Source organism: Nicotiana tomentosiformis, chromosome 11 (genome assembly GCF_000390325.3).
Source record: "Nicotiana tomentosiformis chromosome 11, ASM39032v3, whole genome shotgun sequence".
Lineage (NCBI taxonomy): Eukaryota > Viridiplantae > Streptophyta > Magnoliopsida > Solanales > Solanaceae > Nicotiana > Nicotiana tomentosiformis.
Window position 1 is genome coordinate 110,676,684 of NC_090822.1, and position 25,234 is coordinate 110,701,917.

The 25,234-nt window shown below is 34.2% G+C and overlaps 2 protein-coding genes across 3 annotated transcripts; both read right to left on the reverse strand.

Annotated features, from left to right (window-relative positions):
• Positions 1-6,397: 6,397 nt before the first annotated feature.
• On the reverse strand, positions 6,398-11,096 carry LOC104109819 (UDP-xylose transporter 1). The gene is made up of 8 exons (XM_009619187.4): positions 10,925-11,096; positions 9,840-9,960; positions 9,488-9,672; positions 8,811-8,878; positions 8,575-8,707; positions 7,842-8,003; positions 7,277-7,549; positions 6,398-6,678 (listed from the first exon to the last, which is right to left on the reverse strand). The coding sequence occupies exons 2-8, from the start codon at positions 9,958-9,960 to the stop codon at positions 6,601-6,603; spliced, it is 1,020 nt and encodes a 339-aa protein (XP_009617482.1). The 5' UTR covers positions 10,925-11,096; the 3' UTR covers positions 6,398-6,600.
• Positions 11,097-14,231: 3,135 nt separating this feature from the next.
• Positions 14,232-20,545, reverse strand: LOC104109818 (uncharacterized). 2 transcript variants are annotated; one of them, XM_009619186.4, is made up of 15 exons: positions 20,416-20,545; positions 19,348-19,480; positions 19,133-19,244; positions 18,924-19,046; positions 18,275-18,379; positions 17,641-17,724; positions 17,392-17,507; positions 16,882-16,983; positions 16,648-16,761; positions 16,509-16,565; positions 15,293-15,359; positions 15,080-15,133; positions 14,789-14,863; positions 14,618-14,653; positions 14,232-14,518 (listed from the first exon to the last, which is right to left on the reverse strand). In XM_009619186.4, exons 2-15 carry the CDS (start codon positions 19,365-19,367, stop codon positions 14,420-14,422), a joined length of 1,164 nt encoding a protein of 387 aa, XP_009617481.1. In that variant the 5' UTR covers positions 19,368-19,480; positions 20,416-20,545; the 3' UTR covers positions 14,232-14,419. The 2 variants fall into 2 exon arrangements, with proteins under 2 accessions (XP_009617481.1, XP_033515492.1); XM_033659601.2 differs by lacking the exon at positions 20,416-20,545 and adding an exon at positions 19,570-19,588.
• Between the last annotated feature and the right edge of the window lie 4,689 nt (positions 20,546-25,234).

Here is a 25,234-nt window from a genome sequence, read left to right on the forward strand (position 1 = left end):
ACCCGGAACATCGTGAATCACAAACTACAAAAGGAAAGCCTAGTGTCTCTATACATCACAGTCTAACAAAGGAAAAATACAGAAGATAATGGACATGGGAAAAAGTAAAAGGGGACTCTAAGGTTTGCGGACGCGTCATATATACCTTGAAGTCTCCAAAGCTGTCCCAGCTCACTGATAGTGTGGCTGATAAGGAGCACCTGGATCTGCATACGAAAAACATGTGCAGAGAGTAGCATGAGTATACCGCAATCGGTACCCAGTAAGTGCCAAGTCTAACCTCGGTCGGGTAGTGACGAGATCAGGTCAGGGCCCTACTGATATATATATATATATATATATATATATATATATATATATATATAATAAAACAAGGTAGAATGAAATAGCGCAGTAAAATAACGACTGAAATTTAACAGGAATGAAATCATAGAAGACAACAACTCAGTACATAGAGATAAGAGCAAGGGATCTCCCGAGATACCGTCTTGTAGTCCTAAACGTAAATGTGTAGTACAGGGGGATCTTCCGGAATACCGTTCCGTAGTCCCAAAGTAAATATGCAGTACATGGGGATCTCCCGAAATACCGTTCCGTAGTCCCAAAGTAAATATGCAGTACATGGGGATCTCCCAAAATACCGTTCCATAGTCCCAAAGTAAATATGCAGTATAGGGACTCCCGAAACACCGTTCCATAGTACCAAAGTAAATATGCAGCTCAAACAATAGAATTAACAGCTACAATATGAAATCCTACAATTTAGACAAAGTACAAGTCAAGAAAAAGCAGAAATTTCACAAAACATGCTGCACGGAGTTCAGATAAGCAATTAAGGCAAGTAGACATGCTATTCTAAGCTAACAGGATACTACACTTGCTGATGTAACTCAAATAAAAAGGAAACGTGTTATTACTTAGCAGAAATTGGGTTTTTTTTTTTACAATAATTAGTCCGTGTACGTACTCGTCACCTCACGTACACGGCGCTCACATATCAAAACAGTACCAAATCCTAAGGGGATTTTCCCCACACAAGGTTAGGCAAGCCACTTACCTCGAACCAAGCTCAATCAATCAGTCACAATGCCTTTCCCACGAGTATCCGGCTCTGAATGGCCCAAATCTAGCCAAAAGCAATTACATATCATAAATACAACCATAATAGACTTATCTAATTAATGAAATCAATACTTTAATAAAAATTCTGAAATTCGCCCTAAATAGTCAACCCGGGCCCACGTCTTGAAATCAGACAAAATAAAATCCGAAAGCCCATTTACTCACGAGTCCAACCATACCAAATTTATCAAAATTCGTTCTCAAATGACCACTCAAAACCCCAAATCAAACTCTTCAAATTCCTAGCCTCCAACTCCCAATTTTTACCTTAAATACACACTAACTAGGTAAGAAAATAAATGGGGAAGCAAGATTATTGATAAAAAATAAGCACAAGGGACTTACCTCAAGAAACCCCTCAAAAATGCTCCCAAGAAATCGCCAAACCCGAGTTCAAAATATTGAAAATGAGCAAAAATCGCGAACCTTTGTATTTAAGTGTTCTGTCCAGAAATCTCGCACCTGCGGACTCTTTGTCGCATCTGCGACGCCACACCTGCAGAAATGCCATCGTAGGTGCGGATTCCACTTAGAATCCCAGGTTTCGCTCATGCAGTTATGCGACCACATCTACGACTATCGCAGGTGCGGAAATGCATCGCACCTGCGGTTCCTTCCCAGCTCCTTCTTGGCCGCATCTGTGGCTCCTCCTTCGCACATGCGATTCTGCATATGCGGTCTCCCCTCCGCAGGTACGAAAATACCAGAAACTAGAAAATCTTCAGCAACTAGCCTAAGTCCAAATTCAATCCGTTAGAAACATACCCGAGGCCCCCGGGACCTCAACCAAACATACCAACAAGTCCTAAAATACCATACAAACTTAGTCGAGCCCTCAAATCATATCAAACAACGCTAAAAATACAAATCACCCTCCGATTCAAACTTAATGAACTTGAAACTTTAAACTTCTATAATTGATGGCGAAACCTATCAAATCACGTCCGATTGACCCCAAATTTTGCACACAAGTCGTATTCAACATTACAGACCTACTCCAACTTCCAAAATCGGAATCCGACCCCGGTATCAAAAAATTCACTACCGGTCAATATCTCCAAAAATTCGACTTTCGGCATTTCAAGCCTAAATGAGCTACAGACCTCCAAAACACAATCCGGACACGCCCCTATGTCCAAAATCACCCAATGGGGCTAACGAAACCGACGAAACTCAATTCTGGAGTCGTCTTTACATAGTTCTGACTACTGTCAAAATTCTAAGGCTTGAATTTTCGTTTTAGGGACTAAGTGTCCCAAAATACTCCGAAACTAAAAACAAAACCTCCTAACAAGTCACATAAGCAGAAAAAGATACGGGGGAAACAGTAAATAGGGAAACGAGGCTATTACTCTCAAAACGACCGGTCGGGTCGTTACATGCACACAAATTTACTACAAAAAAATCCCTAGCACCTATTTTGAAGCTTGAAGACCTATTTTTTTCTTTTGATACCTAAATATACCCATATTTAAATATCACATTCATGCTTATGATTTGAAAAGTCCTTTTTCAGAAAATAAATTTGGAGCTCATTTTGAAAAAGAATCAGAATTAAAGAAAAAAAGAGTTTGATCTTACGTACAAGCATTATAAGTACAAAAAAAAAAAAAAAATCAATAGCAAATGTTTGGAAAGTCTGATTATAGAAATATTCTGCTTTGAAACTGGAAAAGGCAAGTCACTACAAATATAACCTTTAACCTACCAGCCTGAAGCCAACATTACAAGCTAGAAAAAGTCCTAAATTTTTTAAAAATCAGTGTTTAGTCTATATTAGTGGAGACAGACATAAAGGGCAAGCCTATGGACAAAAGATGAAGAATACTCAATGCAAATGATCATAAAGTTATCAATTTCAGAGAAGTCCCAAAAAGAAAGAAGATACAACTTTTGTTGAATAGAAATAAAAGTAAAAACAAAGTAAAGATTTGATGAATATAGAAAATTTATAAAGTTTGAAAGCATTACAGATTTTATTTGATTAAAATTTTATTTTACAAGAGTAGCAATAATTTTAAACAAAAAATAGTAATATACTTTTCTTTCAAAATTCTTTTCCTCGAGGAGGACGAGCAAAAATTCAAGTGTGGGGGTATTTGATGGATATAAATTAATTATATATTTTAAATATTTTTAGATATAAAACATGATCAATTTACATCCTATTCTTGCACCTTTCTAACAATTCTTGCAGGAAAATGAATACATGGAAGAAGAGAAAAATAAATAACCTAAAGTTTAAGGAAGAAGGATACATCCGTGACAACTTCATCTAAGGCTACACAAAGTCAAGAGATATAAAGTTATGGTAAATTCTCACTGAAATTTCATGATAAATTGCCATGTCAAATTCTCATCAAGGCCATATGATATATTGTTATTATCTCACAAGTTCTCACCAAGGCCTCTAGGAATTCTCCTATAAATAGGCATATGTTTGTAGAAAAAAGGCATCCCACTTTGTATCCAATTTCCTATCTAGTTTTCTAAAGTTTCTAAAGAGAAAGAGAAGAGTAATCTTGGTCTCTTTCTCTAGTCTTTTTCTTTGTAGTAAAAATACTCTTAGTCTTTTGAAAGTATTTTTTTTTTAGCTTTTCTCACTTCATAATGGAGTAATTTCTTTTTGTTGGGATAGATGATGAAGCTTGATATAATTATAATACTATCTCAGTTTCAATACATTCTTGGCTTGAAACTCTATTTATATTTCATATTATGCTGGAATGATGATTTTTTAATCATTATTATCATATCTACATATTTTATATCTAAGTTATTCTTATATTAATTTTGTAATTCTCACAGAGCAAAATTAATATATAATAGCTGATGAATTGAATATTAGAGTGAAAGTAATTTTTAGTAAGATTATTATTTCAAGTCTGTAATTTTGTTTTCCTCAGTTTTAATTCTCACGGAGAAATTATTGAAGGCAAGACTATTGATTTTCTAGTAAAAATATTCTCACGAAATTTTTACTACGCTTGAGCACAATTCATGCAAGATATTTCAGCTTAATCGTGACTAGTTTTAAATCAATTAATTAACATAACCTCACGGAGTGTTAATTTTTTTTTTTTTTAGTGTAAAAATATAATTGTATTAGCAATAAACAATTATTCTTTAGAGAAATACGTATAAAACTGTGATTTTATTGTAATGATATATATATATATATATATATATATATATATATATATATATATATATATATATATATATATATATATATATATATATATATCAAGTGAATTCAATGATTCCCAACTCTTTTTAAATATAAACCTTTCAGAAGAAATTTGTCTTAAAATATAATTTCACACACACCTTTCATCAATTTGATTTTCTCAAATAGTGGTCAAAATATTACAAGTCTGAAACTTAGATTCTCCAATCTCTGTGGAACGATATTATAAACTATACTAGAATTTGACAGAGTACGAGCAGAAAATTCTGTACACATTAGCTTCATCAAACGGCTAGTTGTGTAAAAATCCCAAAAAGTAAACTGGAAAAACTGAAATTCAAGACACATTATTAGCTAATTAACAACCATTCTAGGGGCAAGTGCACATATAGCCATTTTCAGGGATTCTATTTAGAGATTAGCCAGTAGTTATTTTGTCCTGAATTTTTAAACTAAATTTTTTAACTTCAGGACAATTCAGAATAGTTTTGTCCTGAAAATTTGAACTAAAAAACTAAAATTTAGGATGCACTGGCTAATTCCTAAATAGCAGTCCTTTAGAGTGGCTACCTAATGTCATTTCTACTTAGAGTGACTACCCGGTATCATTTCTACGAGTTTGCATTTGCTGGTTTGACAGCCTTCTGGACAAAGTTTTATTTGGGCCTAATTGAGCTTTGGTGGCCCATTCACAAATAGTTTTTTGGGGGGATTTTTACCTAGCTATACTATAATAGAAACCTATTTACCACCTTTATTTAGGTTCCTTATTAATTACTTTGTATATCTATATTTACAATATATACAAAACCATAAAAATAAAAATAAAAATCAAGATCCCTTAGTTGACACCTACCCCCATTTTCAATAACCCTCCCCTACATTTAAGATCCTGTTTCTTTTTTCTCTCTTTCTTAATAATCATCCAAAATCTCTCTTTTATTTTTATAACCCACCTCCCCCCCAAATTTCCAATTCTTTTCCTTTTCCAAAGATTTTCAAACTACCCAATTTTTCTCTTTCTTACTAATCACCCAAAATCTCTATTTCTTATTGATACAATGCAGACGAAATTCGTAATATTATATTACTCTAGAATCAAGTTATGGGTAAGTTTTGAATCTTGTTTTCTTTCTTTCTAAATTCAATACCCAAAACATTACTCGATACAATACTAATACAATTATATTAGATTTTTAGTATAGAGTTGTTATTGAAACTTGAAGAAGATGAAGATCATAATTGTATCACAATTTTTCAGAAATGTATCACGATTGTATTATAATTGTATATGTATGATAATTGTTGCAGGAATTGTATTACAAATATATGATAATTTTATATTCATTGTATATTGTTACGAGCAGTTGTGAGTTCGTGACGAATTTCACAGTTTGTATCACAAATATATGATAATTGTATATTAATGTATTAGTATTGTATAAGATATTATTTTGGGTATTAATGTACCAGATACAAATTAGATACAATTATGATACAAGTATGATACAATTATGTTTTAGGATTGATGTATCTGATACAATTCAAATACAATTATCATACAATTCCTGAATATTTCTTCATTTTCAGTGTTGTCCAGTCTCCCAGCAGAAGAACGATACAATTGATGATTTTTTAATAATACAAAGTTATCAGCAATGGTGGGAAGAAAGAAGATGGAGATTATTGGCGTAGATTAAGGGATTTTGATGTAAAAAAAAAAAGGAGAGAGAAGAGGAAAGGGAAAAAGAAAGGAAAGGATGTAATTGAATCTCTTAATTGAATGCACTAATAATTGGGTGAGGGTCTTTTAAGGAGCAATGTATATAATTTGTAAGAAAAATCTAGATACTTATTTAAAATTACAAAACATAGAGAACATAGATAAAAAAAAGTTTCTAATATAGTATAGCTAGGTAAAAATTCCTTTTTCTTTTTCTAATTTTTTTTAAAAATTAAATTGAGAGATATGAAAGTAAGAAGAGAAGACAGTAAGAATCGAACCCATATTTATATGGAAGATTCATTCTTCTTAATTTTAATCGTGAAAACATGACATAAGAATAAAACACAATAGACCATGTATGATGTAACGAAGAATTTTTCTTAATTGCATTTGTCTACATGTAAGAAGTAAATACAAATCTAGCAATGACCAAATCTTGGAACAAAGGGGTGCAGGGTATTTTATGAGCCAAAAATCATTTACATCCATCTAGTGGAATGTCTCTCAATTGAAAATAAAAATTCTTTGTTCAAAAACATCTTCATGACTTCAACCCTAAAATTTAAACAAGGGAGTTATTTTCTTTAACTTGGCCATTCTTCCCAGCTAGAAGTGGTGCAGTGGTATCTTTATCTTTAACCTGAGATGACAACAAAAACACAATTTTTAGAACAAATAAGGTACAATGATTTATAGCACAAAGTACAACATCTTCAAATCGTTACGAGAAGAGGGAGGGCTAAGTGCACAAACAACCATTCTTAGGGCTGCTATTTAGAAATTAGCCAATACTTATTTGTCCTGAAATTTTGAACTAAAACTTTTAGTGCGTGTTTGGACATAAGAATTGTAAAATTTCAAAAAAAAAGAAGTGGAAAAAACATTCAAGTGAAAATGATATTTAAAAGTATTTGGATATGAATATAATTTTGGGCTGTTTTTGAATTTTTGTGAGTGATCTGAAGTGCACCTTTGAAAAATAGCTTTTTGGAGTTTTTCAAATTTTCAAAAAATTTCGAAATTTATCTTTAAGTGAAAATCGAAAATTTCATGCCCAAATACTGATTTCGAAAAAAAGAATCACTTTTATGGCCAAACGGGCCCTTAATTTTGAGATAATTCAGGACATTTGTGTGAATTGAAAAATCAAAATTCAGGACACATTGGTTAATTCCTAAATAGCCGCCATTTAGAGTGTCTATCTGGTGTCATTTCTATGAAGAGGAAGAATGGCTTACTTGAGTCATGGAAGAAAGGTCTCCAACTTGTTTCCTTTTGGTTTCATTGACACAAAAATAGGAATACAATCCCATTCCAACAATGGCAACAAGAATTCCGATAATGTTTCTTGAAGTGAAAGGATCATGTAGCAATGTATAGCCAAATGCTAAAACCAAACATGTTTTAAGGTGGCCTAACACTTGATATGTAACTGGTGATGTCTTTCCAATCACTAAAAATGTGCTGAAATTCACTGATACAGCAATCAAACATGACAACAATATAAATCCCTGCATTTGAGAAACACATTGTTAAAATTTTGGTACAAGACAATAGGTGTTAATTTAAGAATACATTGTACACTAAAGGATGTGGTGTAACGGATGGAGTTGCTCTTTTCTTAACCATAGGTATGGGGTTCGAGCTCTGCATATGAAAAAATTCTTGGTAGAGAGCACTTCCACCGAATGGGGCCCTATGCGCCGCAAATCCGGATATAGTCGGATTCCAATGGGGGTACCGGACACCCGATGGGAAACCAAAAAAATTTAAGAATATAATGTAATTAGTGTTTTTTCTTACCACAACAATAGGTGAATATTTGTAGGCGAAAACACTCTGTTTGGTAAGGAATTGATCCACCACTGGCCCTGATACAATTAGAATAGCTGCTTGGAAAGGGGCTGATTGATACAACAATTGAGTTGATGAGATGTTGAGCCTCTTTTGAATTGTGTTGGTCAGCTGAATTTGAGGTTAAGTCAAATTATAAAATTAATTTTTTTTTAACTCCTATATATAAAAATAGCTTTTACATTCTCAAGTCATTTAAAAGATAACTACTAGTAACCAGAGACGAACTCAGAATTTTTACGCGACGGGGGCACAATATTCTGTTCAACCAGTGCCCCCTAAAGGTTTTAAGTGTTTAGGGTGCAAAGTATTTTAAATTAATCATTTTTAAGGTATATACATATACATATACAAGATTTTTGTCGAAGCTTACGGGTTTCCGTGACCAGAGATAGACCTATGCTATACCGAGTGGGGTCACCAGCAACCGTAAAGTTCGGCAAAAATTCTATGTGTACACGTATATCTTTTTAGAAAATAGTGATATATTAGTAGTGGTCACCCTCTGTACAAAGCAGATTTTGGTTGAATCCAAAAGTGTACCCCGACTTTTAGATCCTGAATTCGCCTTAAGTCCGTTTCTGCAAGTAATCGACTAACAAGATAGATAGTTTACTATAACAAGTTAAAATATACTGATAGTGTAAAATTTGTTACGTCGGATAAATCATTAAAAGGATACAATTTGTCCAACGCAAGTTGTAACAATGGCAAGAAGGGAGAGAATTGTTCCAACAAAATTGAGCTGAAGATCAGTAATAGAGGCATAGCCAACTCCGATTAGCAGAACGAACAGAGCAAACTTAATATTTCGGCTGCAAAAGTATGTGTAACAGACAACAATTATTAGTCAACCAACAAGCCTGTACTTTTGTATTTTGTTTTGCGAATTAATTAAACTATAGAATAATAAATTACCTGAACTGCTTTTTCAAGAAAATGGTTTCTAATAGTACGGTAAAAGGTATAATTGCTAGTTTTGTCATCTGCAAACACAATAGAAAAAGCATACAAAGAAATTAGCACCTTATTTGTAAGCTTAGCTCTTCTATCTGCGTGGAGGCGGATTCAAAATTTAGAATTGTTAGTTCAGCTAATACGGGTTAGATTATGACTCACTTTTTAACTTAATTTAATTGAATTCCAAATGACCCATCAATCTATTGGGTCAAAACAGGTCAATAGTCTCCCCAACATATCAAAATGCAATCCAAACTCAAATATAAAAACATTTGGAAATTGAAAATTAAGTAAATTTGGAGGAACTTAAGTTAATAATTAAGAATTTTAATAATTAAGAATTTACATTAGTTTTTACTTTTTGTTTTGGTCAAAATGCAAAATAAAAACAAAAGACCCGTTGAGCAGGTTAAATTATGACCCATTATTTGATCCATCGTGAGCGAATCGAATAGTGGACGAGTTGAGTCATGTGCATATTGATTTGACCTCTTTGACTCGTTCAAATTTGACTCAACTCGCCAATTTACCACCTCTAAGTTGTGTATCACAATGCACACACATTTGGTTTATTATTGCTCACATATAATACCAATTTAAATAGATGTAAGTATAGTTTGACATGAATATTATACCTGGTAGAAGCCAATGGAATTAAAGCCAAGGCTAAGATTGAGAAAGCCAATGGATACACCATTTAAGATGCCAAAGAGCATCACAGTCTTCATATCAATGGGTTTGTTCTCAAAGAAATTGAATTTCAGTGCCACGTGGAGTGTGCAATATGTCACCATTAGATGCCAACTTGTTAATGTTGTGGCTATAATAATAAAAATAAAAATAAACATTACTAATCTTGAAATAAACAACTTAATCTTGAATATCATATTGAAAGTTTGGTAAGTACTATGATAAAGATTATACATTTTTTATTGATTAAAATTCTACCAAATGCCAAAAGTGTAAGTGAGAGGAAAATGATATTACCAAAGGGAAAACCAAGATTACTCATCAAAGCTTTGTTGCAAATAACAATGGAAACTGAAGATGCAACTGATAGAAACAGTGCTCCAACCACACCCAACTGAAAGCTTGTCATTTCTCCCATCTTCATCAACCAAAAGAAATACAAAATATTAGAAGAAATAACAACAATAACATACCCAGTATAATTCCACATAGTAGGGTCGGGGAGGTAGTGTGTACGCAAACCTTACCCCCTACCGTGTGGAGGTAGAGAGGTTATTTCCGATAAACCCTCGGCTCAAGGAACACATAACCACAACAATAATGAGAATAAAAACGGTAGCGTAGAAACCATAAAAAAAAAAAAAGCAGTAACAACATCAAGATAATAAGATGACCGAAACGAAAGAAACAACAAGTAGTAGTCGAAGAAAATCACCTTATAATATTTTTCTATCTTTGATTAATATGGAAGAAATTGGACAATTTAACATACTCTAAAAATATGCCTTAATTATATTACACTTATAAACTATTCTTTTGGGAAAATGTGGATGAATCAAAGATAATCTGACAAAGTCATAATAAAAACAAGAACATGAACTCGCAAAACATTTATAAAAGGTAATAATATTACTGTCCGGCAAAAAGAAAATTTCTGTATCTTAGCACTATGTATTTTTTGCATGTTTGACGATTTCAACTTAACCTTTACTATGACTAAATATCTTTGACATTGAAGACAAGGGCGGAGCCAGCCTTATAGTCATGGGTTCTAGAACTCAATAACTTTGGTTCAAACCTTGTATTTCTGTTTAAAAAAAGTTCATTGAATATATATAAATAGTCTATTTAGAACCCAATAAGTAAAAAGAATTATGGTCGAGAGCTCGTAAACTAAAAATCCTAGCTCTCCGAAGAGCCAAACGCAAAACTGGCCGGACATGCCCTCTTTTTTTGGCTTAAGCAAATGTTCGTGCTGATCTTTAACTTTACAAGTTGCCAGCTTCTGTCTTAACGAACATAATGCGCACACCATCAAGATTAACAAAATAAAAAGATTAAAACGAGATCAAGGAATTAAGACATTGCAGATATATATGTACCTATTCAAATAATGATGGTGATTTTACAAATAAAGTTGTGCTCCTACAAGTACTCCACAAATGAAATTTTAAGAACTTGGAGAGATGATTAATGTAAGTTTTTCTTTTGTTGGGTGTGGGGTTTTTTGAAGAGGGGAGGGAGAGTTTTGTGGCTTGAATGAGAATGTAGAAGAAAAAATGCAAGCTTTTATTTACAACTTATGTGGAGTGTGTGGTTGGTGCTAACGTCGTTAATTTTAGCTGTGGTTGGTCTTCAAGGCCTAACGGTTGATGAACATCTTTAAACATATTATGGTGTTCGGGTAGCTTGCGCGTATCTCGACTAATTTATCAGTAACTACTATCTTTTACCAACACAGGTATCAGGTAGCTTTGTCGATCCACCGAAGCTTAAAGAGATGGGAAGAAATAACTTAGTATTTTTTTTGGTCTCCACTAGCATTTTAGATAGATTTTTACTCAATTAATATAATTTGCATGTCTTATTAATTAGAAGAAGATGACTAATTCTACTTATTAATTAAAATTTAATAATATAAAAGTTATCGTACTGACAATGTATAGAAGTTGAACCATTTCTAAAGTCGAAGCTAAACGGCTAGTATAAGCAAAGCTATTTGACTGACTTTAGGTTAACAAATATTTTTACTGAGCTAACGCCCAAAGATATTGGACTAATCATTCACACAACAAAGCAAGAAATAATGTTTTTTTTTAAAAATAAAACATGCATTTATTTGCTTTTTTATTTTCTTTTTTATTTTTCTAATTCTGATATTTGAGCTAATACATGTACTTACTTTTACTAAACCTCTACATAGATCTCCTAACAAGAAACATAATAATTGACATGACAACGGGCGTGGTTTTATTGTATGTTTCATTTAAACCTAATCACGAATCAAATATGGAGTTTAATTAGTCGAATAATAAACAATAATGTAATAATCTCGAATCCTTAATGATTTTTCCTTTCTTAATTACACTGAGAGAGTGAGCTTTTGATAATATTTTAAAGAATTGTTGGCTCACCTAATTTGGAGATAAATAAACTAGTCTTAATACAGAAGCCAGAAAGGTGAAGTGAACATTTCATTATGTGACAATGTACCTGCCAATACTAGCAAAAACCGTTGGCAAATGTGTTTGGTGAGAATATAAGACTTCAATTTTACTCAAATATGACGAATCTCAACATGCCTTCTATATTAAATGGAAAATAATTTGTAAAAGCCCTATAATAATAAGATTATTGATAAGTTCATTTTATTTAATAAAACAAAAGATTCTATATGCGTTTCTCAGCTCATTTCATTTGTATTTTGTACTTCCTACAAATGACAATTCTATTTCTTGAGAAATAAGGGATCAATATATTTTGAAGGTTTCACTCTATGTGTGTGTGTGTGTGTGTAAAGGTTGATGTATTGAAAAGGGCCATAATAATCAATTTCATAATAATTTTAGTCATGCCTTCTAGCTTCTGGAATTATTATAAGTTGTCTTGTGAATGTCAATCCCTTTAATTGAAGAGTATTTATTACTTTTAACCATTTCTTCAATCGCGCATATATATGTGTTGATTATGAGATGATTTATGTTGAATACATGGTTTAGTATAGAAAAGACGCAAATTTGTACAGTTAGTTATGTTAATATTAAAAGTATCTATTAAGCGTTGGATCTTAAATGAATAACTTTCTATGTGAAAAATCTAAATTTGCATTTGGTTACATTATACGGATCATCGAAAATGTTTTCATGAGAAAACTTTGACCGATGCACATATATATTAAACCTACGGGTTATAATTCCCCTTGATTTCTTCGCATGCTTACTTATTTATATTTTGGACTCCCCTTAGTGAAAATTCTAGCTCTGTCACTCCTTATAAGCTTGTTTCCGCGATTCTTTTTTAGAGACAAAAAAGGAGAAAGAGTCTGAAGGAGAGAGATATGAATGCATATAGTGTTTTAATTTTATAAACCTTTCTACTTTTTCTCCGTGATGTCTGACTTCTCATGTCTTCTCGCGCTGAATTAATAGAGAGGGTGATGAAATTTAGAATTATAGAAGAAAATGAGAGGATCTAGTGGACTTATATAGTTACCATATTTTTTTGAATTTTAGTAATTAGGAGTGTTTTTTGCAAAGATTTGATTTTGAGAGAGATGGAAAGTGTTCGAATTTAAGGGAGGAAAAAGGAAATAATAAGAAGAATAAACTTCTGAAGAATACCCCCTAAGAAGCCTTTTTGTGACTTTTTAGATGAGAAACAAAGTGAACTTGACAAATAAGGCGGAAGTATATTAGTAGAGAGAGCTCGAATTTTTAAATTTATTGTCTTGCGATATACGAACACATGCCAAAACTCAGCCTATATAACTAGAATATTCGGTGGATGATAATGAATTAATTTTGCACTAGTTGAGGGCAGCTGATCGAAAGGAAAGCAGGTAGGCCGCTTGGGTGAGACAAAGTGAAATGCATATCAATATCTTTTGCAAGTTGATCAAGCAGTTGCTACTATTTCACTGGGGAGAAAAACTAAATATCACATGAAGGACAGAGCTCTAAGGGCATTGTTGTCACTTGCTAGGAAATTTCTTTAGACATATTTTAGCCTCGGCTAAAGCAAGTAAAATATTTAAATCTATTGATCATTTTGACTTTGATTCTGTTTGGCGAGGCAGTTTAGTGGGATAAAGTAATTGATGCTTCGTTCGCCTCAGAGAATCAAAGTCACTATATATATAAAATATTACATTTGATAGATATTTAATTTTTAATATTTTATAAAATAATATAATTACAATAAATATTTATAAATAGGTAAAATTGCATAAAATTGAAAAAAAACTATATATATATATATATATATATATATATATATATATATATATATATATATATATATGTGTGTGTGTGCTTCATCCCCACAAAAAACTAGTCAAAACAATCTATTATACGGTGCACAAGTAACTTGAGTCGAAATAATTTCACATTACATTGGCACGTTCTCTTCACCAAAAAACAAAATTAAAAAGATACACACCTCCGTAGGGACATCACTAAAACATTTTCTAGAATTCATGGGATCTTCACAGTATCTTTGATAGTAAATTCTCATTCCAGTATGACCTAATTATCTTTAATTTTCATTCACGTTAGATCAATCCCCATTCCCTAAATTGAAATTTTGGAAAATACAATCTGTTTTCAGCTATGTTTGCCTGCACTTCTAAATGGCCATATTGGAAAGAAAGAGTGCACATTATCCATCAGACTACAAATCTTGGGTATCATCTATGCAAAAGAAACCTTCCAATATCTAATGGTTTAGCGTGTTCACTAGCTACATAGAATTTCACTACTCTAATATTGAAAGAAAAGATAATACTAAAAAGAACAGATACTGAGAAAAAGAATAGGCAAACCCCTAGAAATGGAAAAAAAAAGGAGAAAGAAGCAATGTACAGAACATCCGGAGGCATGTTATACTCGAGTTTTTTCGTGCTGGGCAAAGTACGCTTTATCTGCATTAGCTAACCGGTCTTGGAACATAGCCCACTCATTTCTACATCTCTCTCTTACCTAGAAAAGAAAAAGCCATTCACTTTTAGCCACTAGCACCTGAGACAAATGCTTATCATATTTCAAACAAAATTGGAGGCAAGGAATGGATATGCTTACCCCTTCCCAGGGAGCTTTGCCATTCTCGGGCTGACCCTGTGATCCCCAGAAAAACAGGAACAGTGTTAAACGAAGCAGGTAAAACGAATAATCAATGCAATAGACAAACTACCAATCTGTGTTCCAGTAAGTTGTAACTGCATAAATTTCTGGAAATTTTAATACACTAACCTGATTCCCCAGAGAAGGAATAACTTGATGCACAATCCACTGTGAATCGACCACACCAATTTTTTCATGAGCAGGCTGCACAAACCAAGAGATTAACAATAAGATTATACCAAAGGGTCCATATTGAATTAGAAAAAAAAATCCTAAAAGAGTGAAGAGTATTATTATTTTCCATGTCTCGGTGATATCTATGTTCTCTGGGTGCAGCATTCTTTCTTTTATGATTTTACCATGGGGTGTAGTCTTCTGCCACCATTCTTGCATAAGAATGTATCAAGGAGAACTACTAACCTCTACGCATCTTCTTAGTGCAAAATCCAATCCCCATCCATGCACCAAATCATTCTATAACCAAACATCAAACCAAAGTACATGCATTAGTGTAATAGTATAGGCAATTGAAGAGTTCACTCGCGACCAGAGCAAATATGTACTTGAATATATTGCATCACACAGAAATGGACATTGTGACGAGATGCAAGTGATACCAAGTGTAAGAACTACCTGAATCAAATGCCAAACACATCGCCAAGCTTCTCGAGAGAATACAGGAGCCATTATTTCCACAAAACTGTATTAAAAAGACGGAACAAGACAATAAATATAAGTTTCAGGCTAATGATAAAGGCATCGGATTATTCTATTGCTGACACTTGTTTGTTGACGAGTCTTGGTAGGACTACGACATAAAATCCAGATACAAACCTAAATGTACTAGCGGATTAAATAACCAACACAAGACTAGATAGGTCAGTCAGCACTAATAGATCTATTCTTGCTTGATGAAGCACAAAGTTGCAATGGGATATCATCGCCATCAGGAGATAACATATCTTAACCATGCTGAATTGCTCAGTAGTGCTTTTCCACAATCCTAGCTGGCAGAAACAACTTAATGGTAGAGCATAGACTTGTCAAGACTGAGGTTGAGGATTCAAGTCCCTCCTTTCGCTCCTGGCTTCCTCTATGGTCAAATAAGTCATTGTGATACAGGCAATTAAATTTGTAGGTTCACTCTAGTTGAAGGTGCATTAAATGAGTTCCACTTTGATGATGTTGTTAAGAAAAGTTGGAGCAAAAAGAAGCTCAGAGATACGTGCTAAGTAATACGAATGATGAAAGTATAAAAAAACACACGTTGTCACGTCTCTTTTAGTCTTAAGTTACGTACTATCTCAAAAGAAAGGATCATATAGGTTTAATCTGAGTTTAATCATGGTGAGTAAGCTCTAATTTTCATCAACATTGCTGAACATATGATTTATTTTAGTATGTGCATGTTTACACAAAATAGATTGTATGCAAAGGAAACAAGAATTTAATGTAATTGAGAGGATTCGTTACTCCAAACAAGGGAAGCCAAGCTAATACTTCTTTTTTTTTTGATAACCGTGGTGTCCGGGCCAGCTTGCACGCAACTCGACTAATTCCACGGGATACCTGCCACCTCCCACCAGCAGCAGGTACCAGGCAACTCTATCCACCAATGCTTGGATAGATGAGAAGCAATCACCTAGTATTTTTTGCCTCCGCTGGGATCTGAACTTGAGAACCTCATGGTTCTCACCCACTTCATTGGCCACTAGGCCACACCCTTGGGTGCCCAAGCTAATACTTCTATGTGCACACAAATAAGGGGTAGATTGGTGCAATTGTACCCAGCTGTTTGCATATGTTAGAAAGAGAGAGAGAGAGAGAGAGAGAGAGAGAGAGAGTATACGCTGCACAAGGAGGCAAATGTGGATCACTGCACCAGCCTGGTTTCTCTTCTGTATCCCTGTTTACCCCGAATACAAGTTAACTTTCAGAGTGATATCCAAATTCAGGGGAAAAGGGGTTAATTAACACAATGAACATACTTGTGAACTTCTCTGTCACCCCTCCTCTTAGTCATCTGCCATGTGAGTCCATTGTTGGGTTCAAGACCAGGCTGAGAGATGTCAAGACCATGTTTCTTAACCAGTTGAATGTATCTGCCATATTCAGGTGATAAAATTTACATGGAAGGAGATTATAGAGACACCACCAAATATTTTTTCCTGATTTAAAAAGAATGAGAAATCATGTGACAAAAACCATGGAAAGACACCTACTTCTCTGCATTGAAGTGCTCAACTCCAAGATCCTCATCCCATATAAATATGTAATCATAGGCAGCTACAACATCTGGATGCAAAAACCTCTTTGCATACCACCTGTTATAAGAAACCAATAACAAACTGTGAATTGAAAAGGATTAGATTTAACCTATATACATTTTAAGTGTTAAGTATTTTTACACTATCAGTGTTTTTTAACTTGTTGTAACATGTAATCTGTCTTATTTTTTAGGCTACAAATCCTTTTATGGAAGGTTACACATAGTAATTTTTTGTGACCTGATAGTGAAAATTCTTTAACACTGTCACTGTATAAAAGTTAAACTCAAAAAGGATTAGTTATTGTATGCAAACAGCAACATTTTCTTCATTCTTTGTCCTATACATGGAGCCAAACACGCTAGTAAAAAGGGACTTCCTGAATTGGTAAGAGCTCACACTCACACATTATTGTTGAAATGTTGGATCAAATACAGAAGGTAATAACTAAACTCAAAGTCTTACCATTTTGTCTGCTTCCTAACACTGATGTGAACTGCACGCTTGGACCATTCAAATTGATCCCACTCACTCGTTCGACCATCATAATGGAAAAGCAAAATTTGAAAATCCTCTGAAAACTAATTCACGTATAAAATATAAGACTCAGTATATGGACTACAACGTCAACTGTCAAGAGAAACGATGAAAAAAAGCTAATGCCCTATAAAATCAATAATATCATATTCAGTAGAATTGCTTCATTTCTATAACCTTTTTGACTGCTGCATCAATGTTGTTCTTTTGATCCAAACCAACTGTAAATGTAACCAAGTACTTGGGCTTCTTTGTCAGATCCTGAAAACACCACAATTTTGTAACATGGCTATGCCAAAACAAAGCACCAACCAAAAAGAATACAAACTTATAAGTTGTACGCAGTGCACAAAATCCCTTTCTCAGCCTACATTATTGTCCAATCTGTTAATGATTGGCCAGAAACTGACAGAAGTTCCACTAATCTATACCAAATGTTCGACACCAAGACATTTAAGATCAGAACAGGCCATCGTACATAAACAATTAAAAAGTTGAATGCAGTTCCAAAATGCAAGTATAATCCTCATGTTAGGTATCCAATTGCTCTTTTTTTAAAGAGCACAAATAAGAAACTAAAACTGACCCTGAAGCACCATTAACAACATTAAAGTATCTAGTACGAAGTTCGTGCCACAATGATATGATTACTAGAACAGCTCATGAAGGGCAAGACAGTTGCAGAGAGTCTTTCACTCTTTCTTTTAACAAGAGACAGTTAAAGGTTATATAATCTATACAATTACCACATTCTTATCTTTTTTTGTTAAATCAGGATTAAACAATATCATTAGACATATTTGCTTCATACCTCACTTGGTTCACCCCACAACCTTCGTAAATAAAAATCTGATTCTGAGACCACAATCCCTGGTGGCAATGACTCTGCACCCCGAGGATTAGTTGGGACATATATCTGCAAAAGGAAAGCAACCCATCAATATTTCAGAACAAATGTCTAGGTGCTCTGGATTCTAAATCTACCACGGCAATCAGAATAACTATCCTACACCACTTCCCAATGAAAAAGTGAACCAAGAGAATATGTATTTCCAACTTTTAGCATTTAATACTTATCAAATAACAGGAATGGAATGACAAAAGCAAACGAAGATGCAGGAAATTAAATGCAACAGGGACAAGGGCCTTTAGTTTCACAGTGACTGTTTCTCCAACTTAGTGCTACCAATACAGTTAAAAGAATAAATAGAATGATCAGGGGATTTAAGGCATTTGGTTTACCTTTTATTGGTGTCAGTGGCTAAAACAACTGTACATGCCACAACACAACTCAGAAGCTAAAAATTACCCCCCCCCCCAACCACCACCCAAACCAACCACAATATGGAGTTAAATGCTGTTTCCTCCCACATGGACTCCCTAAAGCTTTTTCAACGTACAAAATATATTCTCTTTTTACTTCCAAATGATATAGCATCAATCGACAATGAAATAAATACCTTTGGTGTCAAAGGAGTACTACCAGAACCAAGATTCTCCGGGAAACTACGCTCAGTATTACGCGTACGATCATCATTGAAAGCATAATCAAGAGTTGACATAAGGCTTGAAGGTAAATTAATCTGCAAACGACCACAAGATTGTGATGAATGAGAAACCAGAAGTTGTTTTGTAACAGAAGAACCATGCAGACATTGAGCTAACATACCTTTGTTAGAGAAACAGATGGAAAAGAAATCCCGACAAAGTATCCAAACACCATTCCCATGATAGTGGTTATAACAAGTCTGGCACTATCATTCGATCTTTTGAAAGCCCCACTGTATCAATAAGCAGAAGAGAAAGATGATATAAGCTAAATGCGTTAATCATAAGCTTAATGTTGAAATTAATTACAGAGACATGCAAATATTGTCTACGAACTTGCGGTATGGGGTTCCCATTTTGAAAAAAGTTGCTCAACTCAAAGGTCACGCACTAAGCAGAAACCAATTCCTTGAGCAACCTCAGAAACACATATAGCATCCTCCAGCTCCAGAAAGCAAACTTCACATGCCTGAAAGTGTAAATCCTATTAGTCAGTATTCACAGGGGAATAAGTTACACATCACTATCACCCAAGAAAAAGAAAGTCACACTCTATACCTACAATATTTCACCTAATTATTTAACCTGACACTGTGATCAACTGTCAGTAATTTCTTGGCACGATGTTTTATTCCAAATTGCATTATCTGATAGCACATATGAACCATAATTATACAGCAAACCTGACAAACTTTTCAGACAACTATTCTCCCAAAAACTCAATGTCTCAATTCAATTTACTAGCAAGATAAAAGTTTTACAATTAAGACATGCTTCCTTTAAAAGCAACTTAAGTTTCTCCTGAAACTTAAACGACGTAAAGTCAAAAACCTCTATGAACCAAGTATACAACAACCACAAGTATTACTACGCCTCAATCCTAAACAAGGTGGGGTCTGCAATATGAATCATCACCGACCATGTTACTCCATTTAAATCATTCTCATGCCAATATTATGCAGATACAAATAAAAAGTATGAGAAGTTCTGTATATTTTCTAGGAACCAAGTAAATATTGCTACTTAAAGTTACAATTTTTATTATAACCTTAAAAATGGGGCTAAAAGATCTTACTTGAATTCCTGATCCGAGCCATAACGATTTTTTATTTCTTTTTTAAAGAAAGCTCTTCACTCTCCTATAAAAATTAGAGTAAACTAGCAATAATGCTGCTCACATTCAATGCAAGAATTCATTTTGAAATAGAAAATCCTCTAAATATGAATAAGGTTTTTAATTAAGCCCAAAAAACCCTAAAATTTCACTAAATTCCATTACTACGATCTGCCATTTGAAAAGTATTTTAAAAAATTTCGAATTAACTGTTAAAACATAAAAGATTGAATCGTAAATTGAAGAGTAAATGAGAAAGCATATAAAACTAGGGTTTGAGAGAGTCTTACAGGTTGCGCCGATGGTAAAGAGAGATCTTCCTGAGAGATCGGTTATGAAGGTTTTCGATTTATTGGGAGGGGAGGTGTATTTGTTGAATATTTTGAATTTGTGAAACTGAAAAAATGTCTTGCTTTTTTTTTTTTTTTTCTTGCTATATATATATTGCCCTTTTATAGTAACAACAACTTATACATGTTTGTTGCGCCAAAAAAAAAAAAAAATATGAAGAAGATGTTTCAATGGAAGTAACAAGTTGGAGATGAATTTATTTTTGCTACGAAACACTTTATTCGTAACATAAGATTTTTATATGTGAATTCGGATTCAATCAAACTCCAATACTAGTACAAATAATCGGACGGAAACTAAGACATTCAAATTTACTTATTTTATAGAATAAGATAAGAAGAATAAAAAGATCTAACAAGAAGATGGATTTAAAAAATATGCGATAGAAGGAAGAGACCAAAATAATTATGGTAGACGATCTTTATTAATTATGCAAATAGCGTTTTATTGATTTGTTATCTATCTTTATTGTGAATGCAGAAATGATGCTTATTCAATCTTAACTTAAATATTTTATTTTGACTCTGCATGAATATCAAGAGAAATGGTAACAAAAAAAATATGACCATACATGATATAATAAGGAAGATATAGTGAATTAGTTTTTATTTTTTCCAGAGTAGTTAGTAATAAATAAATAAATAAAAAAATTCTTCTTCTAATAATTACGTTATTTTCATACGAATTAAAAAAAAGTGAATATTCAATATCAATTATCAAGTCCAAAATTTTCAAAACGAACTATTCATTATCTGTTACTCCTATTTGTTTTTCATATACCTCAACTTTTTCATGAAAGGAAATCGTCAAAGATGAAAAATATAAATTCAAATTCTGCACCAGGAAATCAAATTAATATGAGACGTTGGGAATTAAACTCAGTTATATAATATGTTCTTTAGTGAATTACCTGAAAAGGGAGAAAAGTGAAAGAAACTTCTATTATCTTGCAATAATAATTTGTATTTATACCTACTTTGCAGCCTTTGGTTACCAAACCATGCTTATAAAAAACTTCTACTTTGTTTTTAGTTGTTAGGACTTAGGAGTACTAGTTTGTTATCCGTTCAACGTGTCTTGGTTTAGTGTAAAGCTGAAAAAGTTTCAAAGGCCAACAACTATTATAAAATATATTATTATAACAAACTTAACTCAAAAACAATAAATTAATCACATGAGATGGATGGTTTAAACTTATGTCCCAATCTTTTGCCTTTCAAAACCATTTTACGGACAAGGATGAGTTAATACGTGATAATCACATTATTTATGAACAATTCACGACAATATTATTAGATGAAATGATGAACGAGAAAGACATTTACAACATGCGTCTTTCGTGTTTTTACCTTCCTCAACCTATGCTTTAACTCCTGTCTTTGCTTTTTAAAGGTAAAATAACAATGGAAACTGCAAAGGAAGGCACGAGAAGAAGTACGTCCTTTTGGGTGAACTTTCTCTAACAAGAATGACAAGAGTGGGTTGCTCTAGTGGTGAGCATCCTCCACTTCCAACCAAGAGGTTGTGAGTTCGAGTCACCCCAAAAGTAAGGTAGGAAGCTCTTGGAGGGAGGGAGCCGATGGTCTGTCGGAAACAACCTCTCTACCCCAGGGTAGGGATAAGGTCTGCGTACACACTACCCTACCCAGACCCCACTACTGGATTATACTCGGTTGTTATTGTTGTTGTTGTTGTTGTTGTTATTGTTTCTCTCGTCATTGAAATATTTAACCCAATTAATGAGATGTATGTGATGATTAGTCCTAGTGGTGGCAAAATAGTTTTTTTTTTTAAAAAAAGCACGTATCCACCCATATTATTCATTCGAAAATGGCTTGGATAATTAATTTTTTAAAAACAGGTCAAATATGGATAAGAACCATATTATCTACTTAGAAAATGGATAACCAATAGATAACTAATGAGTTTAACTTTTACATTTGTAAAACCTCAAAGTGGGGGTTACTCAAGATTGGGAGACTAGGAATTCTCCCAAAAATGATCATATTCAAGAAGTCATGGATAATATGGTTATCCATATTATCTGTCGGTTAACCCGTTTTTTATCTGTATTAAATATGTACCGGATCGGATAATTTATCCGTTATCGCATTACCCATTTTGACATCTGACCCGACCCACCGTTTGCCACCCTTAATTAGTCCTCTTTTAACTTTCAAGAGGTAAATGTTGGTAAACCATCTAAATTTCTTGAAAGCAAAAGTAGAGTTTCTTGATTATTACTAAAAATACTTGTGTCTTGAATCTTGCATGTTATGAGTTCTGCCTCACTTTGCATAATATTGTACTTTTTCAGATCAGGTAACATCTGGTCCTAATATTGCGTCTGAGATAATTTTTGGAGTTGTTGAAAATTTGGAGAATGGTTGGTACTATTGCTAGGGTAGAGACCACTAAGTCTGAAAGAATTGATGGTAGAAATGAAAAGAAAAAAGAAAAAGAGAATAAGGGTGCTCATAGTGATGTGAGGAGAAAGGGAAAAGCAAGAGCGGTTGAATCTTCACCTACTCCTGTTGGGTTGACTGAGGAAACATGGTCTATGGTGTTATGGAGTGGGGAACCTGTTGAGGAGAAAGAAGAAGGGGGTAGTAGGTCTGGTGATGCAAGTGCAGCTGAGGAGCTGGTTAGGTTGAGGAAGAGGTTCCAAGAACCTATTCTATCTGTGTAGGAACCTCGAAGACTTACTGAAACGAGTGTCTGACAGCTAAAATCCGAAAAAGAAGAAAAGTTGAGGAGCTAAAATCCCTGAAACTGCTAGGGCAGACAAGAAGAGAAATGTTGCCTCTTCTATCCCTGTGGAAACTCCTCCTACAAGAGAGAAAGCTACAAGGAGTCAGAAGAAGCAGAGTGAGGTTGAACTTGAAAGAGCCTTAGAAGAGAGTAAAAGAAAAGTTGTTGTAAATGGAAAGAAGAAAGTGAGTGAGCATGTTGAGGCAATTGAAATTGGGGAGATCGATCTGGTTCTTCATGATGAAGACGAGGCAGAGGAGGTAGAGGTTGTGACTCCAAAGGCAACGGAAAAAAAAGACTTCTTTTCTCCTTCAAAGACTGTTGATGCAAAGCCTTCTACCTTAGCAAAGAGAACCAGGTCTTCCAGGAAATCTAGAAAAATGCAAGTTGTGGAGGAACAAGAAAGTGAAGAAGAAGAGGAATCTGATGAAGAGCAGGACAAAATGGTAAAGTTTGGCAAAAGAACTATCTTGAAGGGTAGACTCCTTAGGGACTTGGAGGAAGAAGGAATGGTGACGCTGCTGGAGAAGCTTGAGCTTCAGGGCTGGAAGGACATGGTCCTTCAGAGGGAAGGAAGAGTAGCCAGAGCTGAGATTGTGAAGTTCATGGCTAACTGTGAAATCAAGAATGGCAAGGTCACCAATGTGGTGAAAGAGGTAATTGTGAGCTTTGACGACAAGGAATTGGGAGAGATTCTAGGGGTACCTGCTGAAGGGTACAATGATTATAAAAGGCTAAAATGGCCCAACCTAGAAAATCTACCTACCTCCCTTGTCATTACAAGAAAATTTGCTGGCAATGAGTTAGAGCTATAGCCCAAGGCTGTGTACAAAAGTGAGATGAAGCCTGCCCACAAAGTGCTTTTTGAATTCGTCAACAAGGTTGTGTTGCCCAGGAAGGAAATGAGGCACATTGCCACATTCATGGACCTGGTCCTTATGGAGTACCTGGATAGTGGGAGATAGATCAATTGGTCGGGGTTTATCATCCAGCTCCTTGATAGGGTACTCATTGGCACCAAAACACATGCCATATCCTATGTTTCATTCTCATTGATGTGCTTCCTCATTTCAAGGTACCCTTCAAGAAATGGGATGTTAGCACAAGCAAAGATCACTTTGGGGCCAACACCTTGACTGCATGTGACTATGAAGTCCATACTGCTTCCAAAGAACCTGGTTCATCCAAGAAGGTGTCTGTGAATAGCAAAGTAAGAGCCTTGATGCAGGAGAGTGGGGGTAAGGATGCTGAGATGAGAGGCTAAAGAAGAGGCTAGTTGAAGTAGAAACTGAAAGGGATGCTCTCAGGACTGAGCTTGCAAAGGAAAAGAAGAAGAATGACGGCATTCTGTATGACATGTTGAAATTTCTTCAGGCCAGAAACCAAGAACCTGGTCCTTCGCAACCTTAAACTCTTCCTAACCTGGTTAGAAAACCAGTGACCCGAATGGGATGATTTTTTTTTTATTTTTTTTGGCTCATGGTGTAGTACTGTTATTTCCTTCTATGCTTTGTGGACGACTCTTATCAATGATAATCAACTGCTTTTGCTCTAATTGTTTGTTGATGTTTCTTATATGGCTAATATCCTCAGATTGATAAGTGATACTTGACTCCATGATTGCATTAGAAGTAGCCTAAATGGCCATGAGTAGGATCTAACAAAATCTAGTTATCTAACATAATTATGTAACTTTTCAATGATGCCAGAAAGGGAGAAGATAGGTTGTGCTTTTTACTTTGGACTGTTATGTTTATAACCTAATGAATCTAGTCCTTGATGATTTGTGATTTTAAATTGAAAAGTATTCTAACATTGTGTTGATGTTGAGCTGAGTTGAAATAGGTTTCATGCTTATGAAAAGCATAGAGTTTGTCATCATCAAAAGGGGGGAATTTATTGGCCTAAATAAGTTTGTTTTGATGATTGACAAAAGAACACACGCATGAACTAGGTCCATACACAGTATAAACAGACATAGACAGATTCAAGCACAAGGTATGCATG

Excerpts from the sequence above, each read along its gene's own strand:
- LOC104109818 (XM_009619186.4), bottom strand. The coding sequence starts at position 19,367 with ATGGGAACCCCATACCGCAA. Across the intron at positions 19,047-19,132 it reads CATCTGTTTCTCTAACAAAG|ATTAATTTACCTTCAAGCCT; the intron begins GTATGTTAGCTC and ends GGTCGTTTGCAG. Across the intron at positions 16,566-16,647 it reads GGTGACAGAGAAGTTCACAA|GGATACAGAAGAGAAACCAG; the intron begins GTATGTTCATTG and ends CGGGGTAAACAG.
- LOC104109819 (XM_009619187.4), bottom strand. The coding sequence starts at position 9,960 with ATGGGAGAAATGACAAGCTTTCAGTTGGGTGTGGTTGGAGCACTGTTT. Across the intron at positions 9,673-9,839 it reads TAATCTTGGTTTTCCCTTTG|CCACAACATTAACAAGTTGG; the intron begins GTAATATCATTT and ends TTATTATTATAG. Across the intron at positions 8,004-8,574 it reads CAACTTGCGTTGGACAAATT|CTGACCAACACAATTCAAAA; the intron begins GTATCCTTTTAA and ends CCTCAAATTCAG.